This window comes from Megalops cyprinoides, chromosome 18 (genome assembly GCF_013368585.1).
Source record: "Megalops cyprinoides isolate fMegCyp1 chromosome 18, fMegCyp1.pri, whole genome shotgun sequence".
Lineage (NCBI taxonomy): Eukaryota > Metazoa > Chordata > Actinopteri > Elopiformes > Megalopidae > Megalops > Megalops cyprinoides.
In genome coordinates, this window is record NC_050600.1 from 10720148 (window position 1) to 10745899 (window position 25752).

Sequence of the window (25752 nt, forward strand, 5' to 3'; positions counted from 1 at the left end):
CACTCGATGCAAGTGTCAGAAATAAATTATAATGGCTACTGTAAAACCATTACACAGTGGATTAAAAAATTCATTGTGATGTGTTTGGGAGCACATTAGCGTATTACTTCCTAAAGGTAAATTACAGTGCACTGTAATTTAAGGATTGAATCACTGTCAACTTCATGAGGCATTGTTACCTTTCTATCTAGCTTTGATTCAGTAAGTGCACTTTTGTCAGCCAATAGTAAAGAACTTTCTTATAGACCAGAATTCATTGTTAATGTATCAATGTGTATTTTCCTGTATAAAACACACACACATATAAGTGCTCACAGTATTTTTATAAAAAGGGAAAGCTGCATGGTTTGGATTGAAAGTACATCATTTGGAAGCACTGTTTATTTAAAGGTTAAGCCGACTATAACAACTTTTCTTTTAACAGTATCTTTGCCTTGCATCTGATGTGATTTGCAGTAAGCACTTCAGTTTCTGAATTATCCTCACAATTCGTTCTTTGGCAGAGATTATACTGCCATGTATGAATGTATAGTAGTTTTCCTTACAGCCTCTGACAGGACTCCCCAACAGGTTAATGACGTCTAAGACTGCCTCCCACTGGGTATCCTTCTGCCACCAGCCCATTAATTCCACCTGGCACCATGTGAACAGAGGCACTTTGAATCCCGACTGTACATTTAGAGTCATAACTGTGTTGACAGCCATTACAAGTCAAGAGCATGTTTCCTTTACTAAGTAATATTGATGAGAGTAGTAATGTTATTATTTTGGATTGCCTTATTACATTTTTTATTGAAGTTTTTCGCAGTCAAGTATAGTCTTCCTAGGGTTGACAAGACTGGATTTTTATAAAGTTGTTTTAGAGGAACCCAACTCTCCACTGCTGGAGAATAGTGATCCAGTTCATACTGCTTATACTGCAATACCAACGGGAAGTATAGTTTAGTCATAAAAGAGAATGGTTTACACTTACATTATACATAGCATCTTTGTATAATAGACATAAAATCTCTTTATATATATTAGTAACATTTTACATTAATTTCAGCCACCAGATTCAAATGTTGTTAAAAATGTTTATATGTGTAATTCATAGTGCTTAATTGAAGAGACATCACCATGTTAGTGAATTTTACATTTCCTGAAATTATGAATGTGTCCTTGCACTTCAATATATGTTTAATACTGGCAGTGTCCCTTAAAATATGTTCATATGTAGTTTGGAGTTTTAGTTAAAGAGTCAGTCAATAAATAAATCAAACAAGCTTTCCTTTATATGGTACAGTACATTTTTACAACTGAATTGTCAAAAAGTCCTGAACACTGTGCATTTATGCAGGGAATTGTAAAAACTGGAAAATGACTTCCTGATCCTGGGAGAGACCCCTGGAAAACAGTGTAATATTAACAATCAATTTGAATGGCATCAGGTCATTGCATCATTTCAACATTAAAGACTGGTGTGTGGCTGGAAGAATGACATGGTGGGGTCAGGCAGGCTGTGAGGAGGACCTTCCATCCAACAGTAGCCGGGGAAGGATCGTCATGAGGGTCACAATGTGACGATGATCCAGGCATCTTGTCCATTGTGAGGGGAAACGCTACTCATCAGGGGCTGGGCAGGAGCAGTGCTTGGATGGCAGGAGGGGGGAGAGAAGAAGGGAGAGGGAAAGAGGCTGGGAGGGAAGGAGAGGGGATTGGTAGCATGGGATGGCCAGGCAATTTGGGTGCAGTGTGCAATGGGGTAATGCAACACTTTGCAGCCTCGGCAGAGATACACTATGGCAGCTCACAAAAAGAGATGAGGGAAAGGTAAGGACTCATGGCCATGGCTGGGCCACTAGAGGCAACAACGGGGACAGTTCTAGCCCCTTCTCCTCAGCACCTAGAGTGATTATGTGGTGAGGTGGAGGAGGGTAGCTGTTTTGACAGTTTGGTACTACCTTTGAGCTCTGACATACGTAGCATGTACGTATGTTTTGATGCTGACCTTAAAATTTTTGGCCCAGTGTCCATGATTTATACGTAATTTATGTATTATATGCAGCACACTGAACCCTGTGCAGTATGGCCAAAATCCAGAGAGTAAATGGGAAGTCAAGGGCGAATAATGTCTATTCATCTGTTTCTCATTTATCTAATGCATGAGAAAATGTATCATGCAGCACAGCAGAATGCACTATAAGCTGAATTTGATTGCTTTGATATTTTACTGCTCTCCATGGTGGAAAGACGTAGATGGAACTGGAGTAATTCCTTCTTCCCAGTATAACACAAAGCTTTTTTTTAACATTTTGTACATGGTAGTAAATGCTTTGATGTGTATGCTTACAGGCTAAAATAGTGTGCCAGATTTGCAGCTGTTATAAATGTTTTATTTTGTAACAAATTTTCTCAAGTTTTCCTAAAAAGTCTGTTGTTTTGTTTGCTGCTCCTGGGGTGGGCTATCTGTGTCAGCTGGCATGGCGTGGTTGTTACAAACTGAGTGCTGCTTCCATAGCAATGGCCAATTAAAAATTCATATGAAGCTGAACAAAACATCAGTGCAGAAATCAGGTCTATGACTCCAGCAATGAAACAAACCTAATAAGCTCAGAGGAAGGTGGTGTAATGCAGTATTAATATTTTTTTCAATTACTGTCTTACTTTGCTTTCTGTTTTTTTTCCTCAGTGCTTTTTGTTTTAATGTTTAAATTTGTAAGTTAAATCGAAAGCATAGGGAACAGTTTAGTGTGGCTCATGTCTGTTATTGATTTCCAAGATGCATTGTATGTGCTAGGGATTAATTAGCATAACATGTAACCTGTGGTTGAATGCTCAAGGATTGGATAGGTTTCAGATATGGTGCGCAACGGTTTTTGTTGAATAAGATAAAGAAGATGCAGACAGAAACCTTGCGAAGCTCATAAAATTAGTGGTTACCTCATTCTTTATTGAATTTAATATTCCCAATGATCAGACAGCACACAGACACATTTATCTCAAGCTTGCAATAGTTGACTTTATTTTGAAGTGCAGTGTTCCCAAGTTTCAAGTTTATAAGGTTTTCGGAACGTTGGGTCTGCATGAATCTCGCATATTTCTTTTGAATTTGCATTTTGTGTTTCTCTATGTAAAAAGCAGCAATTTAAAACCATGAATATAGGTGTAAATGTGTTCTTGGCCCTTTATCAAGTTAAATTAGAGATAGAAAAGTAGGCTTGGTAATAGCATGTCACACCTGAGTCTCTGCTCTAGAGAATTCATTAACAGTTCCAGTCACAGACACCTCTACGAAAGTGCTTGATTAAAACCTGATTTTAAATATGGTGCTTTTAAATATTCAGTAAGTCAGCTGTTCGTATTGACCACTGGTAAAATGATTTATGAGGTCTTATTTGATTAATAAAATGACCTTATAGTGTAATTATTATCCCAGCTGAAAAGAATTGTACATACAGTGTAACCCACTTAATATTGCAGAACAAATATGTGATTTCAATGAGTTTCTATGCTTCTTACATATTTTGTAAGAAGCACAGAAACCCAAACTTACAAAAACTTTGTATTTTGTATATAGTAAGCAATGTAATATTTATTAGGTCCGTCTGAATTAATGAAATGTGTTAAATTGGACATGGTTTTGTTTTTGAGGATTTCATTACATTTCCTAAAGTGGTATCTGCAATGTGAGTGTGTATACTATCCTGTATATGAAGCCTGTGTATTATATTATCCTATCCTAACATTGCCATGTTCATACTGAATGTGCCACAGAAGGGTTTGCAGATTTTGTATTTGTGTAAATGACTCTGCTTACAATGATACTAAAAATCTGTGTAGACAGTATTATTCTGGCAAAGAGAGAGGACGTCCGTGCTGCAACTTAATTTTCCACAACACTCAAAGGTCACCTCACCTCTTTGCTCGGGATTATCTGGAGAGGCAACCCTACAGTGTGTTTGAGAGGCTCGCTGCCACAGTGCATTCTAATGCACAAGCGCACATTCTCCCTTCTACTGAAAAGCACAAGTCAGTGTAATATTCTGTGGTGGACATTGCTTCCTTGATATCTTGTTCTGTATATTGTTATGTCAGTAGGCATTACCTGGCCTGGAATGGTGTTTAAGATTGTACAGCGCCTTGGCCCTTTTGACTTTTTAGTTGATTGCTTTCTCTGACTCATTACTGCATGGGGTAAAAAAAAAAAAAAAAGACTTATTTGTATCCCCAGAAATAAGCATACTGTTATGTGATAGTGTTTTTTTTGGGACCAGATGTAGGATGGATGATTTGCTGTGTGGATTCATGGTTTGCTGCGGAATAATTTGGCCTAAGCAGTGCGCCACAGGTTAGCTTGTGCCACTTTTGTGCTGGTACCGGCCCTCATCAGTCTCTCCTCCCCACAGGCCCTGCTTGGAGGCTCCCACCGGGCTGACCTCTCCCTCTTCCAGGAGACGCTGTGGAAGAGCCTGAAGACTGATGGTGGGGTGAAGGTGAGCTCATCCATTTAGCTGCCCCCATACACCATAGCCCGGCTGCGCAAATCCCTGTCGTTCTCCCTTACGAATCCCAGCCGCGTCACCCCCCTGAGTTTTCCCGGAGGGTGCGTGCCATTGCCACGAAGCAGTGTGCCGAATGCGTCCATCGCTCACCTTGCCGGTCCGTCTGACTCGCTCTAGTCCGTTGTGGTTTTCCGAAAGGCCAGCCTGGCATCTCGGCACCAAGACAACTGGAAGAATCCCAGCAGCCACGGTGCCGCGCACATGCTTAATTGTGTGCTTGTATGGCTGCTGACAGACCTCTCTGTGTGTTAGATAATGAACACAACCCGCTTTACAGAGACAGAGGGCTGAGGAGAAGGCAGGGTAATGAGGAGGACACTGAATAAAGCACATCTCCTGGCATGAGAACGCAGAGCCGCTGATAATATCCTCTCATTTCCTCTCTGTTAGATAAAGCACAGCATGATAAAGAGTCGCCAGTCATTCTCTGTGTGCCTGCAGTTTATTGCTGAGTCTTTGAGAGCATAGAAAAAGGTGTTGCTGCTGAGCTCTGATGATATATTTGCGATTTCAGAGACAAATTAACAGGGTTACCATTGTTTTCATGGTGGAATGTCTTGAAATGTTTTATGCTGAGATATCCAGCATCACTGACTTAAAATATTTAAAAAGTTTTATCTAACATTGGATATTTTAGCATATTTTTGGACTTTGTTGATTGATTAGATCTCCTTTTGTATCATTGGCATGGTATGGAGCATGAGGCTATTCAGCATGGTTTTGTAAATAATCATAAAGGATTATATAAAAAATTGAAAGTTGTAAAGGAGGAGTGGCTGAATTCTTTTACGTTACATCATTGTCACTTAGCAGATGCTGCTATCCAGAGCAACTTACATAGCTTACATGTTACATTTTTACTTTATATCCATTTATACAGCTGGATATTTACTCAGGTGATTCTGAGTTATGTACCTTGCCCAAGGGTACAACAGCAGCACCCCAGCAGGGAATGAAACCTGCAAACTTTTGATTTCAAGCACTGTGCCTTACCACTATGCTATACTGCCACTTGTCTCATTTAAGTGTGCCTCAGTGCCTGTGATATTCTTAGCTGAATTGACTTGTCATCTGTGTGTGAAGCCTTTCGCCATCACAAATAATTGTGTGTGTGTGTGGGGGGGGGGGGGAAGGCTAGCTATTGGTTAATGAGCCTCATCGTATAATTAGCCTGGATTAAATACAAGTGGCTGGCTGCTGAGAGCTCTTGATTGACCTGAACAGTTGGTTATGTTTTGCTGTGGCTTTGCTAATGCTGGTTCATGTTTTGATTATGTTTAAAATAAATTATTTCTTTTTTTATAAACTTTTCTTCCCCTGTTTTAATGTGTGGTGCATAAAATGAGATCACCTTAACCACTGAGCTACTCAGGATCCCCTTCATCACAAATTTAACTGACTTTTAAATGTAGCCTGTAATATGTTGTATATTGAATGAGTGGTGAATGTGTTGGTTTAAATGCATATTTAGACGATTGTCTTCATTAACTTTCCATTATCAATCCTGCCAGTAATGGATTTGTATCAATAGGCATCATTTTCCATCCAGGTAATTATCTGTGCACTTGGTTATGTTATGCTCTGGGTTTTTTTTTTATTTTTAAAGTAAATTTTGATTTTGTAAATTTTACTCCTTCTGCACAATCTGCGTTGGATCGACCAACACCGCACCAGTGCAATTATGTATCTGTCCATGCTCGTACTTAAGCCTGCGATATTTGTCTTTTGATACAATTTAATTTAGTCGTCATTCCTTCCTTTAATCTTGTCTCTGTGTGTCATACCTACATGTTAGTCAGTACTTCTGTGTTTCCAAGCCATGTATGATGAGTCCCTTAACGCCGGGTTATATTTAGCCTGTAACATTTATTTATCACATTGTTCATGTCTTCACTGCCGTCTTTCTATCACCGGGCTCAGCTTGGAGACACACAGAGCCATGAATCAAATCTTGATAAGGAAAGAGATTATAATAGTAATGACAGGGATGACCTTTTCACTGAGATTCAAAGGCACTGTGTGGGCCAGTCTCTAATTGTGTTTCCTGCTACTGTCTGCGGCTGATAATGGCTCCTCCCCACTGTACAGTGGCTTATACAACACATTCTTTATGCACTTTTATTCCAGAAGTAAACACAAGTAATGACTCATGGGGCACGCCTGACCCCATTAAAGTGAAATTATTAGCCGTTTTTTTTTTTTTTTTCCTTCCTCTGCTGTAACTGTAAGCTGGCGTGGCTAAGATAATCATAACATGAAAGTGCGGTGCAGGACACAGGGTATGGGCCCGCTGAAGACTCCCTGGTTACGTAACTGAAAGGTGCACTTTGTGACCCTAAATTATCTCTGTTGTGCTTCAGGCCACTAGAGGATCCATGCGTATGTTAAACTGTCCTGCATTTAGTTGTCCATTATATTTAGCTGGTTTAATTGTGCATAAATACATTCACACACGGTTTGCTTTTTGTAGCATCCAAAAAGTCTGGAATAACACTTTAATTAGGCTGCATTCTGTGAAATTGCAATAATTTCCTTCGATTTGTTTCATCTGATGTTTTTTTCCTGGTTGTGGAACTCCTCACTGTATGAGTGGGTCAAAATTCATTATACTGTTCTGTTTGTGATTTGATAGCAGTAGATGAATGGTCATTTCGCTCTCCAGTAATGGGATTCTCTAAACAAGACAATCTACTCCTCAATTACAGCACAATACCTGCTGATAGGAAGCAACCCATGGATAATCTGTCTTATTACTTTAGGTACCCAAGGTACTTTATGGTAGCTAGCTGTCAAGATAGTTGTGAACTGCTCCTCTATTTAAGAAAGCGCCTGTGTTTAAACATAATTGATATTCTGCTGTGTGCAATTCTGCATAAATAGATGGTACTCCAAGTAACCTGTGCTTCTTTCCCTCATTTAGCAATACAAGCTGGGGAGGTCCACAGTTTTTTTCCTGTGTGTGCAATAAGTTTCAGTGTAATTTTGATACCATAGTGGAGTTTCTGTGCCTTTTCAGTTAAGTTCTGGACTAAGGAAGTGTGAGGACATACAGAAATGATGTAGAGGACACTAAAGTTAAAGGTTTAGAGGGACACTCTGGGTACCACCTCATTCCCCATCATTTTCACATGGTCCTTTAGATTGCTGATGTTCCATTACAATACTCCAAGAAAATAGTGTGGGTTATAAATGGAACCTCTTTGTAAAAGCTCTCTACATTTGTATTAATGGAATACTCCTCCTGCTCTATTCTAAAAAGCCTTTGGGAAAAAAAAAAAATTGATGTCAAGAACATTTGGATAACCCCCCCCGACCCGCTTAAGTTTTTAAAGGAAACTGTGCCTCAGACAACTTTGGTAAATAATGCATGCGGTACATTACCTCGGTTTCACTCAGGCGGCTCAGAGAGCCGGCACGCGATGCCTGCTGACAGACGGATCCAGACGGATACGGATACTGTGCGTCTGTCCACCCACACCTGCCTCCGCCGCCAGCTCAAAGGCTCCCGCACCGAGCCTTTGAAACCGCCGCAGCTGGCGAGAGGCTTCCTCCTCTACATCTGTGTGGGTTACTGCCGTGGAGAGATACACACTGCTTACACGGGCGCGTGTGCCACCAGGTTTTTGTAGCAAGGTAATGTACAGGCAAGCAACTACTCACAAGCTATTGCACAGCATGGGCCTTTATTTGATGTTCTGGCTCAATCCCCAAATTATTACTTAATGTTAGTCAACATTGAAGCAGGAGTACAGTAAGTGGGCTGTTATTGGTATCAGTTGAGGGCCTGCTTTCTAATGGTAGGATCTGACGTCACGTCGTCATCTGTAGCAGATGTTACCTGTTTTGATACCTCGGTTTTGCTCATATGTTTCTGAATAGCAATAACAAGGCGGTCATCTGTTGGCGTGTTTGAGTCACCGCCTCAGCTGCTGCTCAAGGTGTTTCCTCTCCAGACTGAAGAGGCAAGTGAGGAACACGGAGGGGGGGGAGGGGGGGGAGGGGGGTTGGGGACGGGCAGTGTGGAATACTTGCGGCTCCAGCTGTCCCAGGACGAATTTGAGCATGTTGTACATGAAATATGGAGGAGCACTCCATCCTCATTTCAGACACGGCACTGAGCACCAGACTGTGCTGAAAGATGGAAAATCCTCAGCAAAATTTACCTTGCGGCTGAGGGCGGAAGAATAATCCTCATGGATTTGTTTGTCATTCTAGACAAGAAATAAGTCCAGGTTAAATGATACCTATGTACGGTATTGATGCACTGAATGGAGTTAAAACCAAAATAGTATTCCTGTTGTATCGCACACCTGCAAAAAAAGTAGTTAAGAGCAGCAAGAACTATGAAACACCTCAGTGCTTTATTTTACACATTCTTAATTTCTGCAGCGGTTGCACAACTTGCCAAAACACGCTCTTGTTACACAGAGGGGAGCAGAATTAATTCAAATTCAAGATAATGAGAATGAGTAATCTGCAAATAGAAAGATTCATCATACCCCTCCTTGTCTGCAGCAACAGAATGAAAAGAGAGGGCCATTGTTCGACGTGGCAATCTTCCCCCGAGACATTGCGCACTATCTTCAGTTAAGCAGAATCTGAAGTCGCTCGGTGAGCGTTCCCTTCATCCAAATGAACAGCCTGAAGGCTTAACTTGCCCACTCCTCCACTGACACTTTCATGAACATGAAAGGTTCGAGTTGTCCTTCCTAAATAAAGCAAGGAACATTCAAGAACCGGGCGTTAAGTAAAAATACCCTTCAAAAATAACACTGCTGTCATCGCAGGGCTTTGGAGATCTCAGAGGAGTGTTGCTAACATAGGCTTTGACTTGCAACAGATACACTATCAGCACTACAGGGGTCAGTGGGTTGAATTAAACAGATTTTAATATTTTTAAAACTTTCTCATCCGTTTTACACAGTTGTCTTTGTGAAACCTCATTCTGCCTTTTGGTAAAATATATGGGGCATATGTTTTTCTGGATTCAATGCATTATTTTTAAATAGTACCGGTGTAAGGGTGCAGATATTGCGATGTCAAACATTTAAAAGGGAGAAAATATAAGACTATTTTCCCTTCTGCCATTTCCCTACAACCTATTAGATTTGCACATCAGTGTGTGTACTTTCAGCTGCGTATTTCCTGGAGAACATCGGCGAGTTTGAATGATGTCTTTGAGATTATTGGAAGATACACTTGATTTCCTCCCTGACATTCAATTTCATGGAGGAATAGGAAATGTTGGCTTGTGACTCTACTTTTGGAGTTGTTTATGCACAGTGTATTCACCAGCATCTCTTTACTGGAGGCCTGTCTTCTTGATGGCTTGTTTGCTTGACTTGTGATTCCACCATCCCTGCCTGTCTTCTGAGTATGAGAATTATATCAGCGTGGGGCTGTTTTTGTTATTGCGCCGCTGTGACAATCTGTTTGATGTTGAAGTGGCAGTCCTTATCTGGTGTGTTTTCAGTTTTAACCACGTACTGTCTACTGTCACACACTGAAATGCTGCGGGTGTGACAGTTGTCGTATCTGTTTTCTTTTTTTTTTGGTTACTGTTTTGTTTTACAGGTGATGTTTTGTTTTTTCGCCATTAACCATTGATTCATGTTCATGGTTTTCTTTTTGTTGACAATATTTGATAAATTTAATAAGCTGAGGAATTTAATACACTGTGGGAAACAGAGAGCGGCCTTTTAGTTTTCTCACTTATTTATTTTCGTTTTGTCAGCGTGTAAAAGACGTGTAGGTGCTAGAATGTGCAACACCAGGTCCAGTAACCCCACAGATTTAATCAGTTTTTGAATCATTAAACAAGCGACACACTGTATTAGTATATTTCTCATTTCATCTGAGGGAAGGGTCTTTTTTTTTTGTTTTTTTTTTTGGTAGATTTTGTGCCTGATGATGTGGATCAATGTTTGCCTTATCTTATTTCCTGCGCAATAACTCTCCTCCTGTGTGACCCGGTGATTTGTAATTTTCTCTCGGTAATTGCACATGATACATCCTCCTAATGAGGGCCGCAGCGGAGCCAATAAACGTCACGGCAGCCTCCGCCTCTCTGCTCGAGGTGGAAAATGAGCTTTAGATTTACAGCGTGCCGCGTTCAAGCAGCAGATGGTGCCAATGCTGTGTGTGCTCTGCTCAGCTATTCCGCAGGAGTCAGGGTTGCATTTCTTTTTTCCATTACGTTCCATAACTACAATATCAACAAAACAACATGTATACAATGTTATTGTACTATATATTATGTTTTATAGGACATCGGTGAACTAGAACTAGCGCCGCCAGTTTTTGTTAATGCTGAACGCCGAGCTAGTACCACATGCAGGTTTTGGTGGTGGGAACATATGGTGTGGATGTACTGAATTTAAGCACCATTCCACCATTCCGTCACCTCAGGATATACATATCTCTTAAGAGAAGTCACCGCTCAGCCACCGTGGATAACTGATTGTTTGAAATGATTTTGTTTGCAGTACATGACAGTAGCCTTAGCAGGAATACATGATCATACTACTATGAGAAACAGTACTGTGTAGCAATTTTGTGGAGTACTGTGAAATTGTAGTGGTTTGTGAGTGAGTGGCTTGTGTACTAGTAAACACATGTTCCTGAAACAATGCTCCCAGGTGGTTTCCTGGATCATGCTCAAGAGACCTGGCAGCCATCTTGTTGGTTGACCTGCTTTAGAGAGCATTTTAATTCAGAAAACCTTTGAAATACATAAATAGGATAAATGTCATTACTTATAACACAGAATAATTGTTATAAATACATTACATCTAATTACCATTATTGTATGTCAGCATAATTATATGGTAGTTATTTTGTTACCTCTTCTATTTTTCAAAATGTTCCTATGCTGCACTGCAATGTGTCAGGTCTTCACCTAATACACATGCATATTATGGAGTTGTAGGATACATCATAACGACTGAAAAACAAAAAAAAACAACTCAAATCAGAGATTGAAATGTTGCTTTTATTTCATGTATGTGTTAGCTGCATGCAGACTAAGCCGGTTAGTAAGGCGTTGTCTTTTTCTGGCTAACAGGGTAATCAGTTTAGGTTTTAGAGGTTCCCCCTCACGCATATTAAAACACGATCATAAAAATAGCTGAGGTAGAAGAGTGGTGTCCTCCAGCGTCCCACCAGGGTGCAGTGTAGAGTGATGATGGCAGTGCAGGGCTGCAGACTGTTCTCCATGTGCTGCGGGTACAGATCCAACAGTACTGTAGATTCCTGGGGCAAATGGACACGGATCACTCCAAACTTAGCAGCACACAGTTTGAAAAAGTCAAAATGTCATATTGCGAACACTTTAAGTTGCTACGGATCGAATCACGCGGCTGAGAACATTATCATTGAGATGGTACAATGCAAATGCCGTAATGGCAGTTCCAGGGACCGTAATAGCAGGTTCAAAGTCGCTGTATGTTATACTACGGTATTTACGGCTCCTATGATGCATGGCACTTTGCTTTCTTTAGTGCTGAACATTCATTATTGCAATCCCACCATGCACTGCTTCACAGATTCTATATTTAACTCATTTTCAGTAAAGGCGCTCAAGCTTCTTTTTTGCTCGCCATCGTTTCAGGGGGGAGACTGAAACTTTTACTTCGCGAAACAAGATTGCGAGGAGTTTGGATACGTGTCATTAGAAATAATCAAAAGATCCACTTGTTAAAGAGTGACTCACTGTGGCTCACAGCTCTAGAAAGTGGAGACTGTTTAGTATCTGAAGCCGTCTCTCAGGGTGAGTTTGTCCTTTGTTTGAAGAGTGAAAAAGAGTTTCTGTCAGCTGCAGAGCCCGAGGATGGAGATCCGTGGGATTTCTCTCGCACCGTTACCATCACTCTTCTGTCATCAAGCACCTGTTAGAAAACACACACGCCCATACGTCTCAATCAGTAAATGCTGTTGACAGAACCCAAGAACAGTCAGGATTTGCACCCCGGATTATTTATTTATTTTCTTTATGTATAAATAGGTTACAAAAAAGAGAAAAGCCTTTCACATTACGTTTGGCATTTAGCAGGCACTCTTATCCAAAGAAACTTACATAGATTACAGTGTTTTATAGATTTCATGTTACCCATACAGCTGGGTATTTACTGAGGCAGTTCTGGATTAAGCTTCTTGCCCAAGGGTACAACAGCCATGCCCCTGCAGGGAATTGAACTGGTAACTTTTTGGTTATGAGTCCAGCTCCTTACCCCTGTACTACACTGCCCCTGCAGCCCCTTTTATTACCAATATGAACAATCAAACAATTGTGAAGAAAACATTTGAGCACATATCTTGCATTTTGACAAGACCTTCTTTGGAACTGCGCTAGAAAGCACGTTATCCCACCATAGCTTTCAGAATGAGAGGTAAGTTCACTGCATCTAGGCCAGTCTCTCCAGCATAGGGTATTCTTGAGATTTTACTCGAAACAACAGGAAGCATTACTTGTAATTGGAACAAATACAGGTCCATCAAATGAAGGAAAAACAACATGAAAAAGCATAACTTGTTGTTTGCACTGTGCGGACTGCAGCCAGTGTGTTTAAATTGCATCCGTCTCTCAAATGTGAATGTGTAGCCTTAAAGTCCCAAAGAGCTTTTTGCCTTTTATTTTTATTAGGCCCCTATTTATAAGTCCCTCTAGTAACAGCTCTGGGTGGAAACAAAATGAAGTCTGTTTGATGATCATTATGAACTTGAAAATATCTGCTTGTCAATTAATTAATGCTTCTGAGTTTATGTTCACTTCTCATTTAGCATGCCTGCCTCTCAGTGGACAAATACCCTAGTGAACCACTGTGTATCTAAGTAGTAAAACATGCTGGCAGTGTGGGAAGAGGCCTTTCAAACGCAATGACTTTCCACTTCGGCTCTTGTAAATACTGATATGCAGAAGCCTGGGCATATCTGGTGGCTTAAAAGTTGCGGGGTGTTTTGTAACTTGTCTTGAAGCTTGACAGATGTATGGTAAAGGATGAAGAAAGAGGCTTACTTAACTCAGGGATATTTTGAATATTAATACGGACATGAGCTACATACTTAACTGTACCTTTCGATATTGGTGGAATATGAAGAAGCCCAATGGGGAAGAGCTGAGATGCCACATTCCCAGAATTCTCCAGTTCTGGATTGAAGTAAAAGAGTGTGAGTGCCACAGTTATCTCTATAGCGTCGGCTTATTTATGCGTGTCTACCTTGACACGTTAGACGAGAACGGAGTGGATCCATCTTTAGTGCTTTTGGTATGATTAAAGGCAATTTAGCACATTCCATCATAGTACATGTTATGAAGTGTGATATTATTAGGTTCACGACCCCCTCATGGCTGTCTTCTGTTGCTGCTTGTTTGAATCCAGTTTTTGACAGCATAAAATTATGCAATGAGACCTCTGGCTGTCAGGGAGCTGCTTAACAGGTGTTTAGTCTATTCTGAAGAAATGAGTCATGTTCCATTTGGCAACAAATTGCACTCTAAGTGGAAAGATTGGAGGCTGGCCTCAGGGTTGGAGAATTTAATATTGTGTTCTGTAAATAAAATTATCAAAAAGGCCAATTCTCTTTTGTTTTTTCCTTCTGTCTAAAGACAGCTATACAGTAGGCTATAACTATTTTGGGAAGATAACTGAAGACGTTAGATGATTTTTACCAGTTTACCATTATCAGCCTGTCATAGCCCATGCAAACTGCTGGACATCGGGGCGTGGGCAAGTGACAAGTGAGATTGGGAATTATTCAGAGAAAGTCATTTTTGTTTGGCTGTTTAGTTAATGCAGGGTGCCTCTGCCATTACAGAGGATTGTGTTTAATCCTTTCAGCACAAATTCAAGGTCCAGCACAAAATGTCATAATTGGGCCTGAATCAGTCTACACATTTTTAACAAGTTAGAATTAATGCAACTCTTAATAGGTGGAGCCTCTATGTACTGTCAATCATTGGCTCATATGAGCCAATCAAAGCATTTTAATATTCATAACAAAACACTAAGATTGGTTCATATTAATGAGTTGTTAATAGCTCCACCAATTTCAATCAGGGGGTATGAAATCTCAGTCTCCCATCTCTACACATTGCCAGGCTCATAAAATGAGATTCATAAATTTTTATTGTGCTACCCAGTATCTTCTGAGTTTGTAAAAGAACTATTTCTTGTCCTAAATCGGGAGAGTGAAGAGGCCTGGTCCACACCTGAGTTGTGAACAGGATAATAAATGCTCTTGGTTCTGTGTTTCCAGTCCTTTAATACCACCACCCTCCTCCAACACAAGGCTTAGCTTTATTTATTGTTTTTTTCATATTAAGTAGTGTCCACAGACCAGGCTCTGGGGAATCTGTATTGAAAGATATTTCAGTGTACTGTACCAAAATGTCTTTAGAGGTCAACACAAAGTCTTGAACAGTGTAATCCAGTGAACTCTCAGTGTCACATCAGACATATTGCATTGTGCAATGATGCAAGAGACACCCGAGGTCTTTCCAGTGCACTCGTTGTTGACCTTGTTTTTGTTCCATTATGCGGCTCTAGATCAAAGACTCTCCGCGGTCAGAGGTCAGCCCTTTGGATGAAGACCCCAACATCAAGGCCGCGGTGAACGGTAAGTCATTACAATCTAACCACCCACCCTCCACCGTAACCTTCCTTCCTTGCTGATGGCAAGGAAACATTATCATAGTGCATATAAAATGCATCAGCAACAGTGCGTTTCAGAAGAAAATTGTTTCTGTGTGTCAAATCTTTAAAACTTGTGTAATGTTGTTTGACTTGTTTGTGCACAGGTATATTTGCAGAGATTGTTGGATTTAAAGGTGGACATGAATGTTCAGTCCCTTGATACAGTGTCTTTCCATCCTGGAATTGTTCATTCTCATTCTGTCTTATTAAGAAGAGTTGGCAGCACTTTTGCTGTATTAGGGGCTGTCTTGCCTCATGAAATTCAGTGTTATGTTGTGGAACTACCCACAAACAGTCCTTCAGATTTTTCATTTTACCTTTATTAAGTAAACAGTCAATCAAAGAGTAGCTTTGCCTGTGATTTCTTGCAGAATGGGTTTATCAGCAATTCAGTCTGCATGCATTAGTAATAATTTTACCCTTTCACGTTAGTCAAACATTTGAGGCATCGCAAGAGATTTTGCAGGTGTCATGTGGATTGCCATGGTCTGCTCTTGATATGGACAGATGATTCAAATATGGTGGGTTTTCATTCTAGCCCTCTTTGTGCTCAGATCTTGGATTTTGCACATCAACGATTTTGCTGTCAGTGGAGAAGTCACTGGATGTATATTTTGTCAGGGTCTTCTCAGGTATTGAAAGAAGGAGTAAAGCTTTGATACTCTTCGCAGTCCCTTTCACTAGATTTTTCCCTTCTCGCAGTGTGTATGAACTAGTTGGAATATCCTCACTGTCCTTGATAACAATATCATGTTTTGCATTACGTTGAAAATTCCTTTCTGTATTTTAAGCTTTCTTTGTAAGGTTCTAAAGTCAGTAATTTAGCAATGTTGTTACCTTCCTCAGAATAGAATAATGCGCATCTATTTGTGTTCAGACAGAATGGTTTACTCTTTTTACTTATGAATTGTGAAATTGTGATGGATTAGATGTGATAGGTGTAATGGCTCACAGGAACATCTCTTCGACTTGAGTGACAGCGAAAAATTTCATGAAAACACTGTTTTTCAGCATACATACTGTAGCTGTTACTTATAATATGAACTTATTCAAATGGAGTGAATGTGCAATTAAAAGCACCTTAATTAATAATTGTAAAATGTCCTTTTTAATAGCATTGTGCCAACTGACATGTGACACCAGTGTTCTCTGTAGCATTTCGAGGCTTCAGCAGTAAGATGTCAGTGAATTATTTTCAAACTACTGCTGAAAGCTTTACTTTGAATGTGGATTCTATGATTATTTTCGACTCCCAACAGACTCCCAATTTTATTTTTATTTTATCAGATACAAAAGGAAAATAAGTAGCTGAAAATAAGCACGGACTCTAGGTTCGGTTTTTCATAAGGTGAAGAGTCTTGCTCTGCATATTTTATTTTATTTTATTTAACATACAATTCCCTGGCAATGCACTTTGTTAAAATCCTGACGCGTAGATTGATAGCGTAAAAATGTGCGGATTTGCTGTCAAATATGCACTTGATTTACAACAGTCTTGACAAACGGGCTGAATTAATAAGAAGCGTGCAATTTGTAGCAGAGTTTAGTGCCTGTCTGTAGTTCCTCATCTCACTGGGGTGCGCCTGCACTGTAACACCAGCAACAGATAACAGATGGTTCTCCTGCATTATAAGTGTTGTATTTCCCTATGGAAACTGGATATGTCAAAAATAAGCATGTGCAACATTACTCATGCGGAATATTCATACAGTACACTACTTTCCACTGGTTCCCTTTCCACAGCCAAAATATCACCAGCTGAATCCTCCAAAGGACGCAGAAAAGGCAGGATCTCTTCAGCCTAATTGATAAGGAAAGGGCTGCATGAGGCTCTAATGGCTTTTTTTTTTTTTTTGCACCCGCTTTATTTAGTATGCACGGCGCAAAATTAAAAGGAGTGGTCCTGCAGTGGATCTTCACCTCTGGCCCCCCGAAGCCCGACTCCGCACTCGAGCGCGCGAGGCAGTGGCGGCCCGACCCTCGCCGCCCGGGCCCTCGTTCTTGTCCTTGGCAGGCGTGAGCGTGCATCATTATCAGCCCCCGAATTAACCATGCACACAGTCGGCAGCCCCGGGGCCCCGGAGGGGCGTCAGGTTTTAGAAAACATGAATTCCGAATACCATCCCTCACTCGGCTGGTCCCTCATGATCAGGGTTAATGCATGGCAGAGCGGGTGAACGATAAGAATTGAGCATCAGCGGCGCTTATCTCGCAAATGCAATATAATTTATTCGGAGAAATGCAAATCCGAACGCGAAGCCGTGTTTACCGAGGGACCTGATGATTCAGAGTGTGGAGAGAGAGAGAGAGAGAAAAAAAACGGAACAATTGAACAAAAATAAATCTAGAGACATGCACATAGGGGCTTCTCTAATCTTACACAGTAATTTGATTGTTTTAGGCCTTTTTCATGCCCAGGAGAGGTGCTGATGTTGAAGGGAATTTCTTTGGGCTTAGGATCAGATTAAACAAGAATACCACCTTCTCGGTCGTTGTTTTTTTTTTTTTTTCTGCTTTGAGGTCACTTCGAGGAGGCAGGAGCCTTTGCCGTAAAATGGGACTTCGCTTCATATGATGGGGCTACTGTGCAGATGAAACTCATCGGTCCATTTTGTAAACCAGCAGCAGCTCTGAGCTCTGTCGTCTTAACCTTAAGGAGAGAAAGGAAATGTTATGCTTGAGTGTAGACTCGTAGTGTCATGGAGAGGTGAATGAGATAAGAGGCACGTGGCCTTGGAAATGGCGGAGCGCAGTGGCTGCAGCCAAGGCCTCTTCTGTCGCATGCAGCTGGTATAAGAGGAGGTGGAGGTCGAGGGTCAGGGACTGTGCAGATCAGGGAGCTACCCGGAGCGAGACTAGGCATAGACAAGCAGGCAGAAGCCAGAAAGTGCGTGGTCAGGGCACCGTTTTCTTTCCGAGACTGTCTGCAGTCCACTGAACTGCAGCAAACAGCTCCTTTCTCGAGGGTGGTAAGCGTTCTTAGGTCTTAGACCCCCCAGAGGCATTCTTTGACAGAGGCCCACTTGATCTGCTGGTCTTATTTTTATCTTGGTTTTTTATTTTTATGTTCCTCGCCTCAATACGACATCCTGTGAGTGCAAAATCAAACACTGGAACAATTTTCTGGTGCAAGTGGCTCATCTGTTTAAGGCATTTGTTCCACATAGGTTTAGTCCAACAGGACAGACCTGGGTTCGATTCTGAGGTGTGTCATTTTCCAACAATGACTCCATAATGAGTCCATAGCATAAAAACACAATTAGCCTCATTCTGCTGGGGTACAGTGGGTTTCATCAGGCACTTTGGTACTCTCAGGTGACTCATGAGGCACCTGGGAGCAGTTGAGATGAGTGGAAATGTTCCCATCCTCCAATCGGTGTTAACTCCGTTGTGGTGCACCTTGGGACATGTAGTGTGCAAAATTAGCCTTGCAAATGCAAGACTGGCTGCATGCAAACATAGTAGAGGATTGTATTTGTCTCGCTTCAATGCTCCCGCATGAGTGTAGAGGGTATTGCTGAGAGGCAAGCGTAGTATAGGGCAGTTGGTGATTCCAATATGGGTGAGATAGGGGAAAACAGCATAGAGAAGCTAAGAAGAAGAAGAAGGAATAACCTCAACAAAGGCAATTTAGCAAACCATCACGTAACTGTTCAGACCTATATTTTCTTAGGAAATCATGGAATCAGCAAGTACATTAGGCGTTAGTTCACAAGGGAAAAATACATACATAGGTAGTGTTCATTTCAAGATCACATGTGTGTACTGGTGGCTGCAGGGGCTCCAGATAATCCAGACGCTGTAGACAAAATATCACTGCTGCTAATTCTGGGAAAATGCTTTTTCTTTCTGAGCTGTTTAAATCAACAGTGGCCCCCCAAGGCATCTTGGGTATGGATTGGTCTGTCACTGCCGCCGTGGTGGTAGCTGATCAGAGTCCACTAATGCATCCCATAAACATCGAAGTGAAAGAACCCAGGTCTAAACTTGTGAATGTAATGGGTGTTTCTCCGCACTAGAACAGTGACTGTCAGTCACCCGACGAAGAGGAGGAGGAAGAGGGGGGAAAGGGGATGTCAATAGAGCGCACTTAAGTGCGAGTCCCCCGGCACAGCTCTGCCCCCCCCTGGTGTTTTTTCCCCCAGGTGGTTAATTGGCTGACGGCTCCCACAGCGAGGGAGAGAAATGTGCTGACGCTCCTCACACGCCAATTAGCCACCCAAAGGATAGCACCTTAGCTGCTTAATTAGAGCATTAGCCAGGGCAGGGCAGCTCCGGTGCCCTCTATGCACACACAATCAGCTTTTCACTTATCTGTTGTTTTTTTTTTTCCATTTTCACATTCCCCCAATCTTTCTGTAGTACACGTAAGTTTGTGTCTATTTATAAGAAGGTGACATAATTGTTATATAAGAGAGGAAAGTTGCTGCGACCCAATTTCTGGGATTTAGCAGGTCTGGCTGGGTCTGTGGAGAGAGGCTGTTAAGAAGCTCTAGCTCAGGATCAACAGCAGATCTGGTGGCTTCACGAGCAGAGTGAAATTAGGAATTTACTGACATGGCACCCACGGAAAATACATTGGTGATGGTGATGCATTGTTCAGTTTACATTGGGGATGTCCTGGACAGCAGGGATCCTCATATACTACTACTACTCACAAAGAGCAAAATCTCCTTCAGCCTTGTTTTGTCATGTAGTTAGCATTGGGCTGAACTGTTTTTTCCTGCACAACTTTCTTTAGTGAATCTAATAAAGTTCAGTTTGTTGTTTTTAATTCTGGTGAGTTTAATAGCTGGGGAGCGCCTGTGTAAGTTAGCAATTATCCCAACTGCAAGAGACTCCAACTCTAGACAATATAAGACAAAGCTCTGAAATCAATACCACTGAAAGCTGGGCACTGCATAAAGGAAATATATATGGCCTGCTGAAAATCAGAGAAAAGGTGGGGAGTACAAAGCTTTTTATGACTGAAGTTAGCTGAGAGAAAAAGGCCGTTGTAATTCTGCTCTTGTTTGGTGGCACATTGATGGCCACTATAAAGGCTGCTTTACCTTCAGATGAGAGAGAGCCAGATTGCACAGGTCAGGAAGATCTCATAACTTCTCCGCACACTGCAGTGTATTGATTGCCCAGACTCACAAAGTTAACAAGACTTACTTTGTAAGAACGTTGCTTTCACTTTGTAATACAAGTTTGTTTATTTAGTGTATGTGACAGTTATCTTTTTGTTCTCATAGAAAATCCTTAATCCCCTCTGTTTCTGTGGCATTATTGTTTAGATCAAATAAGTGATTGATGTATCTGTTTATTTTTCCATGCCATGTAGAGCTGCACTTTTGGTAAGGAGAACCATTTGCTAATATAGCCCTCTTGGGTGTGATAAGTTATTCCATTTTCATGAACCTTTTCCCTGTATGCTGACCCTCTGCCATACAAAAGCAATGTTTGTGGAGGCAGGATCTGTATAGTCATTTCAATTTTCAAAAACTAAAAGGTAAAAAGTGGTTTGAGCTTCCAGAACTTTCATAAATACAACTTAGCTTTAAATGATCGTATTTTCCTTTTAGTTTGAGGGAAAAAAATATATATTAGCAGGTTTTATGGTTTGATATGACTTTTTTCTGCTCAGGGGATATCTAATTAAAATAAAATGAAAGTCAAAATATTGGTGCCCATTCATAGACATAAATATTTTGTAAGTCGTGCATTTCACTGATGGGTGCTACCACTATCAGTAATGCTGCAGATGAATGCAATAACCCACAATTCCCATAATTGCTATAGCTGACTTTATTAGGACTGTATGACACGGAACTGACTACTCCTGATGCCATGGTCACTGTGATATGACCAGTCAATGTAATTGGGCAATTGGCAGTGGATGCTGGAAGGGACCTTCTGGTGATGATTAAAACCCTGTACACATAGTTAGCATCCCTTAGCCAGCAGGCTACTTACACTAAGGGCTTTCAGATTCTTATAAAATGGCACTAATACTTCTGGTGAGCACACGCGGTCAGTTTTTTTTTTTTTCACATTGCAAATAAGTGGAGTTGCTGAACTTTAACATGAACCTTGGCATTCAGTGTAATCTTAGTCTGCTATGCTAAGTGTATGATATTTTAGAATGAGCTGTACTTAGCAAAAGGTGTGGAAGACTGGTTGATTGCTAGCTAAATGTAATGTTGCTAGTAACTTGCCTGGCTTACTCGCTGCAAGAAAAGCTAAGCTAATTTGGTTGGCATGAAAATAGTCAGAAATATGCATAGTAAAAACACTGCGAAACATTCATTGGCTGCCTAACCACACCACAGTCCCTGTGCCAAGCTTGAGAGTCAGAGTAAGATGCTTCATTTGCAGATCTATGCAGGCAGACAGCAAGCACCCGACCGGCCAGCGGGTTTTTTGTAACGTCGTTGCAAGTAGCCCACTTAAGAGGTGAAGGGCACATTAGAAAACTATGATGTGTTTGTTTGGGGTTGTGGTGAAGCTGAGTTTCCCTCTTTCATCAAATACTCATACACGCACAGGCTGACATGCTCACTTGCCCTACACATGACTCTTAGGACAAATTGCGTAAGCAGGATGCACGGTTACCTGTGCAACAGTAATAATAGTAATAAAAATGAGTTCAAAATTATCTCTTGTTCTTTTGAAGTGCAGTGGTAAAATGCTTATGAATGACTGATCTGTTTAAGGACTGGGTTTTCTTACCTGTTCCAAGGACCAGATTTAAGGTGATTTGCAGTAAAAGGTGCAAATGTTGTTTTCATCTTTATGTAGATATGTTGAGATTAATGTCCGTGCGGAGCTTTACTTTTTCTTTATATGCAGTATGTTCTCTTTTTTCTAGTGTAAAGCATTCATGCATTATGTACGGTTATCCAATGCATTACATAATTGATAGTGGAGGAGGGTGACTGTAATGTGCATGTGTTATTCATCCTGTTCTTTAAGGTAGCAGAGTTTCAGTGGCCGAGACCAGGGTCGATGTTAGCTGGAACCTGTATATAACCTTTATATAAGTATACTTTTGGCCAATTTGGGGAAGCACTGAGCGGAGCTAGTTTTTATGTCTAATGTAATACTCAAACACAAGTCTCAGTTAGTGTGCTTCCTTCAGCTGCCTCTTACATCAGCTACCTTCTAACTCACATTCTTCTGCACCCCCAGCTGCTACCCTATGAGCAAGCACCTTCTAATGACTATCACTGCAGCTACTACAATCACTACATGCAAGACATCACATTAGTCTTGGCCTGAATTGATGCCAGTGTAAGAGTGAACGGGTATGCCTTGCAGCGACAGATTATTCTGCCCAGAAGGGGCCTACAGATTGCCCTAAGAACCCCTTGTTTTGTTTCCTTTGCAAATATACATAATAAATTGCATCACTTGCATGCTCTGCTTTTTGTCCTGGCTACCTGGTATGCCCAATGACCTCTAAGACCGATCTTACCTTGGCAAGGGTGAACTAAAAATGTGGAAAATTGAAAAATTTATACCATATTTTCAGATTTCAGAAAATTGAGATGGCAAGCATTTCATGTGCCCATTCTGGGTATTGTAAATGTGTTTATAATGAATGGGACTTCTCCACCATTTTGAGCGTTGTCTAAGATGTGATGCTTGTCGCTGATGTTTTTGAACGAAGGCTGCTTGGTATTTAATGCGCAGCGCGGTTTAGGAAGTGGGAATTTCGTGTATTCCGGGACGGTTTTGCATGTGAGAACCTGGATTTCTCCAAATGCGTGGAATTTTTTGGGCCGAGAAACGATCTACGCAGCGTTTCTCAGAAGATTTGCTTTTAATGGCTCCGTGTTTTCGGTGTCATCCCACTGAGGTTGCTCGCTACCTGTTTTGTTTGCTCAAACATTTAAACAGGTAGGTGTGCGTTTTGTGGCTCGTGTTTTCACTCGCTGCGCGAGGCTGGCTTACCTTCCACCCTTTCCCCTCCGAGGCCAGATGCTTCACGGGAGCGGCGTCGTGTTTGTTATGACAAAGATTTAATTGGCCGTAAAACCCGTGGCATTCTGTGGTTTATTGAGGGTTTAGAGGGCTGTAATTCACTCCAGTACATTTCATCCCCTGCATGCAATATAAATGAATTGATACGGCGCTTCTGGGAAATTCACAGCGAATGTAAATATCACAGTAAAAGGGGCATCTTCTCTGTCTTGTGGTCAAATAACGTTGCTCTGTAACGCTTGTGCGTTGCTCCGATCTGCTGATGTAAATACTGTAATACAGTGACACAGTATTGCTAATTATACCGTTGTGCTTCAGTGTGGTTCTGTGATAGGTCTGGCAGTATTGTGAATCCATAGGATTTTTTTCCCTTTCTTGATGCTGCCGTATTTCTGTTTAGCTGCTCTTCTCATGATATCTGTCATATCAACAATTCACTGTTAATCTGTCAAGGTTGCGTGCACTGCCGTGATGTTAATGTTTTCCACCCTCGTCTTGTCTTGGGGTCAAACACACATGCAGGCACTCACCAGGTTGATTGGCTTGAAGGCAGAAGTTAATTTCAGACACAATAGTCAGATGCCTTTGTGGTGACCTGTAAAGCCAGTTCAATTTACTTCTTTCAGCGAGACCAGAACAATGAATAGTTGTAATTTAGAAGCAATTGTTCGGTAGCTGCATAGTGAATAGATGTGATTTTTTAAGTATGCCTGCATTTGGCTGTTTCTATTTTTTTTTTTGTTTGTTTGTTTGTTTCATCAGCCTACTGACGTCTTGCTTAATTGAGTTTTATAATGAAAAATATGTAAATCTTTTCATACAATTAGGTCCAGGAAAATAATAGCAATATAGTGTTTCCTTCTTGTTTCCTAAATAGTTCTCATTGAATTCTTCCATTCGTACTGCAGTGCAGTGTTCTTGTCTTGTGGTCTTTACAGCCCATATAACCTCAAAGTATGGTACTGTAGCAAAACTGAATTGCCATATAGGCCAACTAACACTAACACATTAACATTCTAACAGGTGGCCTTCTTTAATCGATACAGAGCTAGTCAGATGTTATAAGAATATTCAGTACTGATCCTGCACTGGGACACTGTGAAACTTCATGGAAGAAATGGCATTGCATTGCACTGGCAGTCTGACTTTTTGTTCTTTTCCCCACCATATCATTTTCTGCTGACAGCAGAAAAGGTTCTGCATCACACCAGCGATTATACTAGGATGAATTTACATAGTGATATGCTGTTTAATTGATTTAAATGTGTTTTGAGTTCATTTAACCATTTTAAAAATACATAGCTGGGATCCAGTTTTTTGTATCCCGATATTTTCATTTTGTCATTTAAATAGAATAAATTTAAACTTTCTTCAGCCAACCACAGCATTACTGTCAGGTGAAAGGGTTGAGATGAAACATACAGACTCTTGTTGATTATCTAACTTCTAGTAGAAGTACTGTAGTTATAGATACACACATACTACACTTTGTAGTTATAGTTATAGCGATTTCTGAAAATCCATGGCCATGTTGTGGTTGTGCTACTGTCATTAATTATGCAGCCATACAGTCCTGTAGGGTAATCGTTATTTTGTTATATTTTTAATGGAAAGGTGGTGAGGTCATGTATTATGTAATGCACACAGTGGTTATTGTTGCAAGTCCTGGATGCATTTTCCCGGAAACAAAGTCCTGCTGTCAAACTTGCTGTAAAAGAATGATGGGTTGTTAATAAAGCCTGTTTTTGCACAATAATAGCAGTGCCTTTCCAAGCTCAGATGGGTTTTTAAGACAGAATACCTCATGTGGCACAGCGGAATGTGCCAAAGCCTGCTTTTGCACTGTAATTAAATAGCATGATACAGGATAACAGGAAACAGGATGCATTTAGTTTATTTCCTGTAGAAGCCTGTCATTGCACTGACAAGGCTTGTCATATAAATAGATGTGGGCTTTTGATTCGTGGATCTATGCAGTCCCCTTCGCTGAAAGCATTTGAAACAGTATGGCTCTTTTTAATTCTATTTAAACAGATAAATGGTGCTTCCTTGGAGTTTTTTTTTTTTTAACATTTCTGTAGTTGGACAGGCTGAATGCATAGAGGCAGAGATGTTCTGAAGCATGGTCTGTCCAAGACCATGACGTCGTGCGTCAGACCCATCCACAGTCATCTGATCATGCCGCTTTAGCATGTATTAAAATGGTCAGAGCCATGCATCCGCTCCATCCAATTTGTGCTCACACACAGGAGAAAGAGGCGACTGAATGGCAGTGCCCACTATAAGCTCTGCATTCACAACCAGCTCCAGTGGAGCCCTGCAGCATTCAGCTGCAGCAGTGACATGTGTGGGCTGATCTGAAAGCCAATAAGCATTATGTGTATTAAATGCAGCAATACATTCATAGTACCAGTCATTCACAGTATCGTAAATAAGCGGCTGAGTCAAGTGTGCACGTGTGTGTGTGTGTGTCCATCAGTATTTTGACAATATTTACATGTTATAACATATATAACATGTTATATGTTATAAAATTTGTTTCATATAAT

General features: G+C 40.9%; 1 protein-coding gene across 2 annotated transcripts in view; it reads left to right on the forward strand.

The window, feature by feature from the left end:
- The window catches only part of LOC118793673 (glucosidase 2 subunit beta-like), a 111490-nt gene that overhangs the window by 37986 nt on the left and 47752 nt on the right, over positions 1 to 25752 (forward strand). For both annotated transcript variants that reach the window (XM_036551903.1, XM_036551904.1), the window contains exons 9-10: positions 4389 to 4475; positions 15089 to 15158. In XM_036551903.1, the coding sequence (XP_036407796.1) occupies positions 4389 to 4475; positions 15089 to 15158 (157 nt within the window). The remainder of the gene's footprint in view (positions 1 to 4388; positions 4476 to 15088; positions 15159 to 25752) is intronic.